A 12,738-nucleotide genomic window follows, 5' to 3' on the forward strand; every position below is an offset into this window, starting at 1 on the left:
CTAATTTTCGTTACTAACAAACTAACATAACCAAATTTTCCGTATATATCCACCATTTAAGTTTAATGAAGCTTTTTGAAAATGAAAAACTAGTGCGTAGAGAGTGGAGATAACCACTAAATTAATTGTTCGTCGTCAACATCACAAGTATTGTTAAATTTGTAAACAATTCCCTATAAAACTGAGTGTGCGTTATATTTCATTAATATATTCTGAAAATAAAAATATTAACAATTCCACGCTCTATATATATATATGATAAAATCGCTTTCAAACTTCTACGGTAACCCGACATTTTCTGTTTTTCCTCAATAAAAGATTTCTTTTTTTTCCTTTTCCGATAAAATTAATTAGGCAACCGTATCTTAATCTCCGATCTTTCCGCTTCTATCAGATTTTCAGATTTGATGAACTCAGGTTCGTTCAATCTTTTTCTCCAAACAATCTTCTTTGCTACCAAATTTCTGGAATCTAGGGTTCGATTATATCTCTTTTAGATTATCCATTATTTTTGTAATTCGTTTTAGTTTCGTTTTTATTTCCTTTTTTAGATTAAGAAGAGTTCATATTTTAGAATAATTAAAAAAAATGGATTCTGCAAGAAGTTGGTTTCACAAGTTTCAACCACGAGATAAGCCTCGGAAAAAGGATATGTTCTCCGGAAGCACTTACGGCGGTGGCGTGACAGAAACCACCGTCCCCGACGGAGGAAATGATACAGAAACGGCAACGAAACTTCCACCACTAGGCGGTGACGGAGAAGCACTCTCAAATTCAACAAAACAGAAAGTTGCTGCAGCCAAACAGTACATTGAGAATCATTATAAGGAACAGATGAAGAACCTCAACGAGAGGAAAGAGAGGTACAAATATTTTAGATATATTCTTGATGGGTTTATTTATTTAGTTATTTAAATTTGGCAGACGAACAACGTTAGAGAAGAAGCTAGCGGATGCAGATGTATGTGAAGAAGACCAAACCAATCTTATGAAGTTTCTTGAGAAGAAAGAAACAGAGTACATGAGACTCCAAAGGCATAAAATGGGTGCTGATGACTTCGAACTCTTAACTATGATCGGTAAAGGTGCTTTTGGAGAGGTTCGAGTTGTTAGAGAGATCAACACAGGTCATGTTTTTGCTATGAAGAAACTCAAGAAATCAGAAATGCTTCGCAGAGGCCAGGTTACATAATGTGACCCACATTGCATTTTCGGTTTTACGAATTTTTTTTTTTTTTTTTTGAAAATTTCTTTGTAGGTGGAGCATGTAAGAGCAGAGAGGAATCTATTGGCAGAAGTAGATAGTAACTGTATAGTGAAGCTTTACTGTTCTTTTCAAGACAATGAGTATCTTTATCTGATAATGGAGTATTTGCCCGGTGGCGATATGATGACTCTTCTGATGAGGAAAGACACTTTAAGTGAAGATGAAGCTAAGTTCTATATCGCCGAATCTGTTCTCGCTATAGAATCTATCCATAACCGCAACTATATCCACAGGTTGGATCTTATAATTAAGTCGTTATAGATCACAAAGAAAAATGTGTTTAATTTAATTTGAGATCTTTTGATGTTGTTTGGTGCAGAGACATAAAGCCGGATAACTTGTTGCTTGATAGATATGGACATTTAAGGTTATCTGATTTTGGACTATGTAAGCCATTGGATTGTAGTGTTATTGACGGAGAAGATTTCACGGTAGGAAATGCGGGTAGCGGAGGAGGTTCAGAGAGCGTATCAACCACTCCTAAACGCTCGCAGCAAGAACAGTTGGAACATTGGCAGAAGAATCGAAGAATGCTTGTATGTACTTCTTATCTATCAAAAGATCTCTAATTTGAAATATTTCTTTGATTATGTGTCTAACTTGTAGTTGGTGTTGGTGTATCACTTAACAGGCTTACTCAACCGTTGGTACACCAGACTACATTGCACCTGAAGTCTTGTTAAAGAAAGGATACGGCATGGAATGTGACTGGTACGTGTACACACTTGTCTATTTTCAACTTGTTAACAAAGAACAAAAAAGTAAGTCCTTAGAATGTTTTTAAAAAATCCTCCAGGTGGTCACTAGGAGCTATAATGTACGAAATGCTGGTTGGGTATCCACCCTTTTACGCCGACGACCCAATGTCTACTTGTAGAAAGGTTTCAATACTTAATTTTGTAAAAAATTAATCATTTGACTTTTGTTTTTTTTCTAATGAACTTTATGTATTTATAAGCTAGAATTTATGAATGCAAAAAAACAGATAGTGAATTGGAAAACACATTTGAAGTTCCCTGAAGAATCAAGGCTATCACGAGGGGCAAGAGATCTTATTGGTAAGCTCTTGTGTAGCGTTAACCAACGACTAGGCTCTACTGGTGCCTCCCAAATTAAGGTATCTTTCTCCTTTTTTCTTCTATAGTAAAAGTTACAATATATAGTTAAAAGTTGAAAAGATTTAAGCCCACAAATGTCATAAGTCGAGTTGATCCAAACCACAAAATGTCACATGCAGGCACATCCTTGGTTCGAAGGTGTACAATGGGAAAAGATTTACCAAATGGAAGCTGCGTTCATTCCTGAGGTCAACGACGATTTGGATACTCAAAACTTTGAGAAGTTCGATGAGGTTTGTATTTTATCTTCTTCTTCTTTTTTTTCACATTAATTGTGTTAAGCTAATAATTGCTAATTACTGTATCAAATTCCTTGGTTTTCTTAATGCATGTTTAGGAAGATAATCAAACTCAAGCACCTTCTAGAACAGGGCCATGGAGAAAAGTAAGTTGAGTTAATTACCTTTTACTAAAAATAAAATAAAAATTCTTAAAACACAACAAATGTTTTGTAAATTGATGATCTCACACTCTTAAAACACTCGTTCCCTTTCTGTAAATTCTTAAAACACACTCTTTCCCTTTTGTTTGGTTTGGTAGATGTTATCTTCAAAAGACATAAATTTTGTCGGCTACACATACAAAAACTTTGAAATCGTCAACGATTATCAAGTCCCCGGTATAGGTACGTATCTTAGTCCTTGAACATAATCGGATACCAGGATCAGAACCTCTAACATTCCGGTTTATATTTACTACAGCCGAACTAAAAAAGAAAGAGTCAAAATCAAAGAGACCATCGGTTAAGTCACTATTCGGTACGTGAAAATGTCTCAGAACTAAAAAAAAACGTTACTTATTCTCTCGTATAATTGTCTTCATTCATAATCATAATCGTGTTTACGTTTGTAACAGAGAGCGAATCAGACTCGTCATCTTCTGGTTCGGAGCAACAGACCATTAACCGGAGCTATTCTAATCCGACGCCTCGTGGAATGGAACCCAACCTGAGACGTCTAGATTCTGAGTAGATATATATCTGTTATGCCTATGTATATGTAAACCAAATTAAACCGGAAAATAATGAGCTTAAATGTACTAAAAACGTAAGTAAACTGAAGATAACTAACTACACTCTTCTTTCTTTAATACAAAGAAAAATAGATTGCAAGTCTTTTTTTAATCCCACTTTGAGAAGCCAAATTAATTATCCATATTCATTCATTAGTTTTATAGTAATAATCTAAGGAACAAATGATTTATGATATAGTATCGTCCACGTCTGGTAGATTCGGATGAGACTCGTATTTTCCTGATTGGGAAAAAGAATATGAAATCCATATGCAACGACAACACGTATGGGCAGTTGTTGTTCCCAAATTTGATGTATACAAATGACTACTAGCTACAGAAATTCATATACTACTAATAAGAACATTCACATGTCACTATGTCAGGTCATAATTAACCTCTATTTTCCACTATATAAAATTTATTTGCACCAACAACAAAAAAAGGTACCAAATGAAATACTCTGCCAAATTCATCTTCTGTTAAAAATGGCGTGTTTCGCATGGTCATAATTGGAGTGAGGAAAAAAAAAAAAAAAAACAGAATGTCACAAAAAAAAATCATCTCTTTTCCAGTTTTCCTTTGTTATTCCTAACTTGTCTGTAATAACTACCGAATCTTCTTCTTCTTCTTATTAATGTTCAACAAAATTCGACATTTTTGGGTCTAATCCAGCTCAAAAGTTTACGTTTTTATTTGTGTGTGTCGGTCTGTAAGAGTTAGTTCGATTTCTTATCCAAGTAAAGGGGTTTCATTGGCTAAAATTGACAATCGGGGCGGGCCCTAGAAGAAAATATGAACTGTCAATTGTAGCAGACGGTTCGTGATTCATCGTTTTCATGGCCGATTCGATTTCCGATTTCCCCATGAGGGTTTGTCGTTGATATTAACGCCTCCCCTGGATTTCCATAATTTGCCTTGTTTAGTTCGTGTTATGATGGATCTTTGAAAGCTATTCCCTTTTTTTTGGGTGTCGAAATCGAGAATCTGAGAGTTGTTGTCACTTGAAGAATCTGGATTCTGGAAGGCTGTTGTTGGTGTGTTAAATGTTGGATTGGAAGATGAATCCAGGGCCGTAGCTAGGAGACGAAGGGTTTGTTGTATATTTGCGTTTGAAAAATCTCGGTTTTTGTTGCTTTAGAGATTGTTGGAGAAAATATGGATCTTGTGATTGGTGGAAAATTTAAGCTTGGGAGGAAAATTGGTAGTGGTTCCTTTGGAGAGCTTTATCTAGGTAACAACAAAAGGACAATCCTTTGTTATTATCTCATTACTGGATTTTCTCAAGTCTAAGTTTTAAGTGTCTCCTGTTGTTTGAATCCTTTTTACAGGTATAAATGTTCAAACCGGAGAAGAAGTTGCTGTCAAGCTGGTAAGCTATTGTAACTTTCTTGTGGCCATTCACTTTTGCTTCTTTGTTTTTTTTTCATTCTTCATTTGCAATTTCTCTCATTTCAATTCTCAGGAATCTGTGAAAACTAAGCATCCCCAACTCCACTATGAGTCGAAGTTGTATATGCTGCTTCAAGGAGGAAGTAAGTCTCATTTTTTTAAATCTCAAAATGTATTTTAGTTCCAATTGGTTACAGGAAAGAAGCCAAAGGCAGACTTTTATTCATCCTAAAATTGTTATTTTTTGTTGAAGCTGGTGTTCCTAACCTCAAGTGGTATGGAGTTGAAGGGGATTACAATGTAATGGTTATTGACCTTCTAGGTCCTAGTCTTGAAGACTTGTTTAACTACTGTAATAGAAAACTCTCTTTAAAAACCGTTCTCATGCTTGCGGACCAGCTGGTGAGTATATTACATATATCTTGCAGTTTCTTTTGGTTTTAATAAAATGTCTTTCTTCATAACCGAGAACTTTGTTTGATGTTATGTTTCCATGGTTTCAGATTAACAGAGTCGAGTTTATGCATACTAGAGGTTTTCTTCACCGTGATATTAAACCTGACAACTTCTTAATGGGCCTTGGTCGCAAAGCAAATCAGGTGCCATCTCTGATTAATTGTGTGACTGCTCTTTGATATGAACTTCTTTGAGAAAAATGTGACTGCTTTTACATCTTGGAGAGTATAACTATGTGCTGATATAAGAATGTATTTATGGTTAAACTTTTGAGTTACTTGGTTTTCCCGACCCGTCAGGTTTATATCATTGATTTTGGATTGGGGAAGAAATACAGAGACCTTCAGACTCACAGGCACATACCGTACAGGTAAAGGTTTTTTCCTTTTCCCAGAAATTGTGCTTATTGAAATTGATATAGTTTAAGAGTAAAATATCACATTTTGGGGCAGAGAAAACAAAAACCTCACTGGAACAGCTCGGTATGCAAGTGTGAACACTCACCTTGGAGTCGGTGAGTGTGTTTTCCTATATGAATTTATTAATATTCCAACCGTTATGTATTCGGATCTGATAAGTAATTTCTCTTGCTGGTGTCTCTAAAGAACAAAGTCGAAGAGATGATTTGGAAGCACTTGGTTATGTGCTGATGTATTTCCTCAAAGGGAGGTAAGAGTCTACAACTTCCATACCGATCTTTAAACTTTCTTCTGTGATCTTCATTCTCAATTTGGTATCTGTTTATAACAGAAGTTGAAATCTTTTTCTCTTTACATTATTTCTTTCAGCTTACCCTGGCAGGGATTAAAAGCTGGGACAAAGAAGCAGAAGTATGACAGAATTAGTGAGAAAAAAGTAGCAACTCCTATAGAGGTATTGAAAATTCGACATTTACCTTTGAGTATTATGATTAGTTTTACCTTTGATGACTTACCTTTGATGTGAAGAACAGGTCTTGTGTAAAAATCAACCGTCTGAGTTTGTTTCGTACTTTCGTTACTGCCGGTCTCTACGGTTTGATGACAAACCTGATTACTCTTACCTTAAGAGGCTATTCCGCGACTTGTTTATTCGAGAAGGTTCTTATTGCACATTTCTTACTCAAGCAAATAATCTCTGTCCCACCGACTTCATAATTCTTATTTTCATTCTCAATGGCAGGTTATCAGTTTGATTATGTATTTGACTGGACAGTTCTGAAGTATCCTCAGATTGGTTCCAGCTCTGGTTCTAGTTCACGGACACGGGTAGTTTATGCTGCTTTCTCTTTTGGTTCTTAAGTTTCTCTCTATTCAAGCCTAAAAATGTGTAAAACACTTTTTTGTTTCAGAATCATACAACTGCAAACCCGGGCTTAACTGCAGGAGCTTCTCTCGAAAAACAGGAGAGGATTGCTGGTAAACTGTTTGTTCCTTTTGTTTTGAAACACAATCCGATTCCCACGTTGACTGGTTTTTCTTTAAACTTTTGCAGGAAAGGAGACTCGCGAGAACCGGTTCTCGGGTGCAGTAGAGGCTTTCTCAAGAAGGCATCCGGCAACTTCTACTACTCGTGATCGCTCGGCATCAAGAAACTCCGTTGATGGGCCTTTGTCTAAGCATCCGGTAAGATCCCTTACCAGACCCTTTTGTCAGATCGAATTTTTGGTTGTAAACGGGAGAATGCAATCCCTTACTGTATTTTGCTGTAATTCTCACAGCCTGGTGACTCAGAAAGACCACGCAGTTCCTCAAGATATGGAAGCTCTTCGAGGAGAGCAATTCCGTCAAGCTCTCGACCAAGTTCCGCAGGTGGACCAAGCGATAGTCGATCCTCTAGCCGTCTGGTGACATCAACTGGAGGAGTCGGAACAGTAAGTAACCGCGCATCAACAAGCCAGAGAATCCAAGCAGGAAACGAATCCAGGACGTCGTCTTTTTCGCGTGCTGCTAGAAACACTCGAGAAGATCCATTAAGGAGGAGCTTAGAGCTTCTCACTCTCAGAAAATGAAACCTGACAAACAAGAAAGTCATTATTATACGTACAATCCAAAAGAACAAACAGACAGATAATCGTAAGAGAATCTGCGTAAAGATACATTACAATGTTCCATATATACTTTATATAGTTTATTTTGTATATGTAAAACAGTTATAGAAGCCGAAATTTCTTCATCATTGGCAGATGACGCAGACTCAAAGTACACTTTTGTTGGTAAACAAATTACTACTTCGATCTATCTGTAATGAAAAAAAATATAACAAATTGTTTACTGGACGGTTATTATTTAACCGCAAAAAACTAACGGGGGCAATTTCGACTTTTCGGGATAGAGATTAAAGGCTAGGGTTTTGACCAGCCGCGTGCTATTTAATCATCTTCTTCTTTCCGTTGTTTCTTACAATTATCGATCTTTAGATTAGGGTTCTTTTTAGACGTGTAGTGTTTTATACTTTTTATATATATATATATCTAGTTATGGTTCGCAGGAGCCTCCCGGGCTAGTCTGATAACTAAGGTACTTGAGGAACTAAGCCCCAAAGCTCCTGCTAGATTATTTTTGCCGTTTGTGTTGCAGATTTGCCTTATTCCTTAGGCTTTTCTGTGTCAAAAAAGCGGCTATATCTCTCTTTTCTGTGTATGTTTTGCTTTGAGCTGTGTTTGTTGATGGTATCGATTTGGTATCAACGTTTGTTTATGTGGCAATGATTATAAACTTACCCGCGCTTCTGAGATTATTCAATGAAGCAGATACGGTAAATACATGGTTGAATTTCTTAATATGAGCCAAAGTTTTGTTTTTTTTTATATGGGTTTCTGTGTTTTGATTGGCTGGGATGATGAATTGTAACAGCTTGATACGCCAGTTCTGCTTCAGATAATTCTTGATCGAAAAAGCTGTATTCTTATCCGAGCCTTTCATTGCTATTTTGTCTTTCTTCTGAGTTATTATTTCTTGGGAATGTCGATGAGGATCTAATCCAATCTTACGAGGTGCAGTGGAGCTGAGACCTTGTTTTACAGGGAGAACCCCTTGGCAGAAGCTGCAATTTCTTTGACTTCAATGGATTTTACTGAGACTTTCTCATTCATTTATCGTTTTTATTGAAATCTATTTGAGTTTAAACTATACACTTGCACTTGTATCTTAGTGCTTGTAGTCTGAAAAAACTCATAAATTCTCAGTGTTCTCATCAGCTTCCGTCTCCTTAACCATGAGACTTGAGTTAAACAAGATCACTACATTATTCTCTTTCAATTTCACATTATCTTTTTGTTTTCTTGTTTTGAGTTTATATTTCGGACTAAAGAGTATGTTTTGCCCGTATTTATGAGGTTGGATATGGATATTAAACAACAAGTCTATCCGTTCCAACAACGCTTTTCATAGAGTCATTTCGTTGCTACAAGTTATTGGATGAGAAAGGGGCTGCTACGTTGCGAATTTCTTGATCCCCTGTTGTAGAATTGAGTCAAACACATCCATTTTCTTCTTCTCTAGTGCTATTCCAATCTCAACTCCATTGCTGCCGTCTCTGGACTCTGAGAATGCGATAGAACCACCTGTTTCTATGTGCACGATCTCCATTTTGCAGGGCTTTCCTAATCCAAAATCCATGTCATACAGTCCCAATTTCGGAGCTCCTGCAATTGAGGTTGGATAATGGGACATGACCCATTTACGTACTCCTTGTCCCCATCTTGGTGCTGTCTTCAACAGATCGCTTGATAACATATCTTTGATTCTCGCTGTGATTGCATCTGAAGCCGCCAAAACGCATTTTTCTCCTAGCAAATCGTGTTTCTTGACTGATACGATACCAGGAGCCATACAGTTGCCAAAGTATGTTTGTGGTATTGGTTGTGTGTACTTGAGGCGATTCCTGCAATCCACATTGATCATCAAGTGAAATACTTCATCCTTGTCTTCCTCGTTGGCCTTTGTTTCACTGTCTTGTACAAGTGTCTTGATCAAGCTTACCCAAATGAAAGCTAGAGTCACCACGAAGGTAGAAACAGGAGATTGATTCTCAGACTGCTCTGTAACCCAACTTTTTAGATTATCTATCTGCTTCCGGCTCAATGTAAAAGTGGCTCTGACCATGTTCTCAGGCGTAACATGTGAACTGTGTTTTGCAGAGTTTTGGCTCCAAAACCGCTCCAAATGTCCTGCGCCTACCTCGCCTGGGTCCTTGATCATGTTTCTGCAGCTGTGAATAGGCAGAGAGGGTAGAAGAACCGTGGCGGGATCTTTACCGCTGGATTTGGTCAATGACATCCAATACTTCATGAAATGACTGAAGGTGACTCCATCTGCTACAACATGTGTAGCTGAGTTGCCTATACAGATTCCAGCTCCAGGGAAGATGGTGACTTGCATAGCCATTATTGGTCGCATCTGAATTCCTTCCGGAGAGACGTGAGGAGGAGGTAACTTGGGCAAGACGCCATGCAACACACTGATATCTTTAGGGGAATCAGACTTCAGTTGGTCGAAGTCGGTTTCAGTAGACTCTGCTACGGTGAAAACAAGAGAGTCTTGGCCATCGTTGTAGTGTAAATATGGAGGGTCGGGACGAGGCGGGATAATCAGTTTACCGGCGTAAGGGAAGAAATGTTGGAGAGTGATGGAGAGGGAATGTTTGAGGTTGGGTACAAAGTCTTGGAGGAAAGATTCAGTTGAGTTTTGGTAAGAGAAGAAGAAGAGAGAATCGGCGAGTGGGAGAGAGAGCCAGGGGGCATCGAAGAAGGTGAGAGGAAGAGTGGTTGATGGAACGGTGCCCTTTGGGGGAGAGATGTGACAGGTCTCGATGATCTTAGGAGGTTGAAGATGAGCCACCATGGTGTGATTAAGTTTTGAGGAACTGAGTTCATATTTGTCTTTTTATAAAAGGAAAATGAAACCACCGGGCAAGTGAAGAAGTTGATTCTTTTACGTACTTTGGTCGAAAAAACGCTCTCATGTGCCCCAACCTCCACAACCACCATTTTTTTTGGTTTTCAAAACATTTGTTGGGCCTTTATGTTTGCTTGCCGATATATCAATCGAACCCATAATTGTTGGGTTTTCAGAATTTTATTAACTTTGAAAACCAAAAAACCATTTCTTTCAAGTACACCGGATTTAAAATTGGGCTTTGGTAGTTTATTAGGCCCATTAAATATTGTTTATTATATATATATCCACAAATCTTCCCAGAAAGCAAACTGTAGAAGACACATTGAATGTATAATATTTTTTGTCTGAAACATCTTCAAGCTCATGGTACTTCTTCTTTCTATCTAAGCGCCGCCAACCGCTTCTCCAGTTCATCGATTCCAGAACTGCACAGAAACATAGAGGTTTGGTTTCGATACAGATATGTTCTAGTTGTGTTTAGTGGATACCATACCTGCCAACATCCTCTGCTTTCTTCCCACCAATTTTCCCTTTTGGAGCAGATGATAACTGCAGATGGATAAATACAGAGACAAGCGAATATGAATCACGGAGAATACGTGATTATACGGAAACAATGACAAGAATCGATGGTTATAAACAAACCTGCGAGGCGATATCAATGCCGATTTCATCAAGAACCTAATCAGTAAAACAAAAAGCATTTGTTAACCCTTTGAAACAGTCTATTTTTAGAAATTGAATTGATGGATAGAGCCCGGAAATGTACCTGGTTTGTCAAATCCTCTGTTTCGTCTTCAGCTTCGTCATTGTCTAAAGCATCATCTATGGAATCTGACATCATCTCAGTCTGGATTCCACATGCATTAGTCAGATTAATGACTATTTGAGTGTTCATGGATTTAAAGAAACGATGGATTTGAAAGAACTTACAGTCATGTCCATTTGTGCAGACTGCTTTTGAAATTCTCTCATAACCTTAGCCTGTTTTGCTGGATCCATATTCTGGAAAACCCACAGAAACAACAAGATCTTAACAAAAGAGCCCCTCAAAATTCCTACTGGATTTAAGTTATTTCTACTAATTTAACTTGATGAATCCAATCAAATAATTAAACATGGACAAATCAGATTTGTGTTACATAGGGAATCTGACCTTGCTCATAGCTGCCATTGCCTTAGTGGCACCTTGCATTCCAGCAGCAACTGAAGTGTGTGCATGCATAGCCTAAACACCAAAGAGAAAGCTTCCAATACTCAATCTTCTTGGTTTATAAACAGAAATACTTTAGAATGAAAGGATAGAAGTTGTTTAAATTAAGAAACCTGTGTATGAGTAGCAATGCCTCGCATTTGAGCTCGGCTACCTTGTAAGTTAGCTATTTGCTGCCTTAGACGGATCAATTGCCGAGCAAGAATCTTAGTCGCTCCCTGCATAAAAACAAAAGATGTAGTGTACATAAACTAGATGCTATTACTGATAAGGAATGCTTGAAATACCTCATTGCCTGATTTAGCAGTTCTTTTGATCTCGAGAACGAGCTTTTTTTCCTATCAAACATGAAAGAAAACGTTTTTTAGATATGTCCCTTTTAAAAAGATGGATGAAAACGTTACTAACTGAGCCACACTCATACTTCTGATTGCAGAGATCCGATTTCCTTTTCGATTCCTGAAGCCAAAACACGAAAAGGTGGAAAATTTCATCAGTTTGAGAGGAATTTAGGTATATGGCGATAAATACTTGAGTAATATCTAGTTAAAGCCATGGAACATAGTAGCTTATCAATCAAGCAATCAAAAACAATGAATTAACCTTTTTCTAGATTCAATAATCCAAGCATATGAACAAAGAATACCTCTGGTAGCTTGTGTCATCTCTCTCTTACTCTCCCGAAGCACTTCTGCAATTGCCAAAAAAAAAAACGAAACATTCAGATTCTGACAGTCCGATTTCAATAGACATTAAGATTCTCGAATTCAGACGAAACCAAGCCAGATTCCAAAAGAAACATGATCACGAACGCGCCACAAAATTACAGAAGAAGTCAACCGGAAGAAACCCAGATGATCAAAATTCCATTTAGGTTGATCAATCGGAGAAAAAAAAAACCTAATTGAGAAAACAAAATCCATAATGATACAAAAGAAAAATCCGGTGGAATTAAACCTCTGGGATTAGGTTTCTTAGTGAAGATGTTCATGTTTCTTCTCCTTGCTTGTTTTGTTTTTCTCTGTGAAATTGAAGATGGTCTCAAAGCTTTTAGAACACGGAGACTCTGTACCACAGAGGTAGTTAGAGAGAGAGAGATTTAGCTTCAAACGTGATCGCAGCAAATTTTTGAAGGTTTTAATTTTCTCATCGATTACGTAAATATTCTTATTTATATTTGATTATTAGTTTTTTTACTGTGATTATTAAATTCCACAAATACGAGAATTTATAGCTAAAACGTTATACATAATGTAATTAAATCGTTTTTTTTACACGACTACTACTAACCTAAGTATTTTCTATTTAGAATAAATAAATAAATATATGATACAATATTATATTTTTGTTTTGATTAAATTAATCTAAAAACAAAATTAATTTTAATCCTTGGCAAAAGGA

General features: G+C 37.1%; 4 protein-coding genes and 4 non-coding genes across 10 annotated transcripts; 6 read left to right on the forward strand and 2 right to left on the reverse strand.

Moving 5' to 3' along the window:
* Positions 1-231: 231 nt before the first annotated feature.
* Positions 232-3,526, forward strand: AT1G03920 (Protein kinase family protein). 3 transcript variants are annotated; one of them, NM_001331447.1, is made up of 13 exons: positions 232-417; positions 552-863; positions 925-1,183; positions 1,259-1,500; positions 1,587-1,803; positions 1,899-1,978; positions 2,064-2,148; positions 2,253-2,384; positions 2,505-2,618; positions 2,723-2,770; positions 2,926-3,010; positions 3,087-3,143; positions 3,241-3,526. In NM_001331447.1, the coding sequence occupies exons 2-13, from the start codon at positions 589-591 to the stop codon at positions 3,354-3,356; spliced, it is 1,710 nt and encodes a 569-aa protein (NP_001323295.1). In that variant the 5' UTR covers positions 232-417; positions 552-588; the 3' UTR covers positions 3,357-3,526. The 3 variants fall into 3 exon arrangements, with proteins under 3 accessions (NP_001323295.1, NP_171888.1, NP_001323294.1); NM_100273.2 differs by having other exon boundaries at positions 232-863; NM_001331446.1 differs by having other exon boundaries at positions 552-1,183.
* A 277-nt stretch (positions 3,527-3,803) lies between these two features.
* Positions 3,804-7,486, forward strand: ADK1 (dual specificity kinase 1). Its single transcript, NM_100274.3, has 14 exons — positions 3,804-4,630; positions 4,728-4,768; positions 4,862-4,931; positions 5,042-5,190; positions 5,292-5,387; positions 5,544-5,614; positions 5,697-5,758; positions 5,850-5,913; positions 6,033-6,117; positions 6,197-6,323; positions 6,406-6,491; positions 6,575-6,641; positions 6,718-6,848; positions 6,944-7,486. Exons 1-14 carry the CDS (start codon positions 4,555-4,557, stop codon positions 7,232-7,234), a joined length of 1,416 nt encoding a protein of 471 aa, NP_563695.2. The 5' UTR covers positions 3,804-4,554; the 3' UTR covers positions 7,235-7,486.
* Positions 7,487-7,707: 221 nt separating this feature from the next.
* Positions 7,708-7,851, forward strand: AT1G04217. Its single transcript, NR_138672.1, has one exon. It is a non-coding gene; the product is annotated as an other RNA (small nucleolar RNA).
* Positions 7,852-7,925: 74 nt separating this feature from the next.
* Positions 7,926-8,012, forward strand: AT1G03935. The gene has a single exon (NR_138626.1). It is a non-coding gene; the product is annotated as a snoRNA (small nucleolar RNA).
* Positions 8,013-8,188: 176 nt separating this feature from the next.
* On the forward strand, positions 8,189-8,305 carry AT1G04223. Its single transcript, NR_138673.1, has one exon. It is a non-coding gene; the product is annotated as an other RNA (small nucleolar RNA).
* Positions 8,306-8,343: 38 nt separating this feature from the next.
* On the reverse strand, positions 8,344-10,261 carry AT1G03940 (HXXXD-type acyl-transferase family protein). Its single transcript, NM_100275.3, has one exon. It carries the CDS (start codon positions 10,065-10,067, stop codon positions 8,658-8,660), a length of 1,410 nt encoding a protein of 469 aa, NP_171890.1. The 5' UTR covers positions 10,068-10,261; the 3' UTR covers positions 8,344-8,657.
* AT1G04227 lies at positions 8,365-8,472 on the forward strand. The gene has a single exon (NR_138674.1). It is a non-coding gene; the product is annotated as an other RNA (small nucleolar RNA).
* Positions 10,262-10,266: 5 nt separating the features above from the next.
* On the reverse strand, positions 10,267-12,481 carry VPS2.3 (vacuolar protein sorting-associated protein 2.3). The gene is made up of 11 exons (NM_100276.4): positions 12,295-12,481; positions 11,984-12,028; positions 11,762-11,796; positions 11,625-11,675; positions 11,451-11,555; positions 11,281-11,352; positions 11,058-11,129; positions 10,894-10,974; positions 10,770-10,805; positions 10,618-10,673; positions 10,267-10,549 (listed from the first exon to the last, which is right to left on the reverse strand). Exons 1-11 carry the CDS (start codon positions 12,326-12,328, stop codon positions 10,504-10,506), a joined length of 633 nt encoding a protein of 210 aa, NP_563696.1. The 5' UTR covers positions 12,329-12,481; the 3' UTR covers positions 10,267-10,503.
* Between the last annotated feature and the right edge of the window lie 257 nt (positions 12,482-12,738).

Source organism: Arabidopsis thaliana, assembly GCF_000001735.4.
Source record: "Arabidopsis thaliana chromosome 1 sequence".
Classification (NCBI taxonomy): Eukaryota; Viridiplantae; Streptophyta; class Magnoliopsida; order Brassicales; family Brassicaceae; genus Arabidopsis; species Arabidopsis thaliana.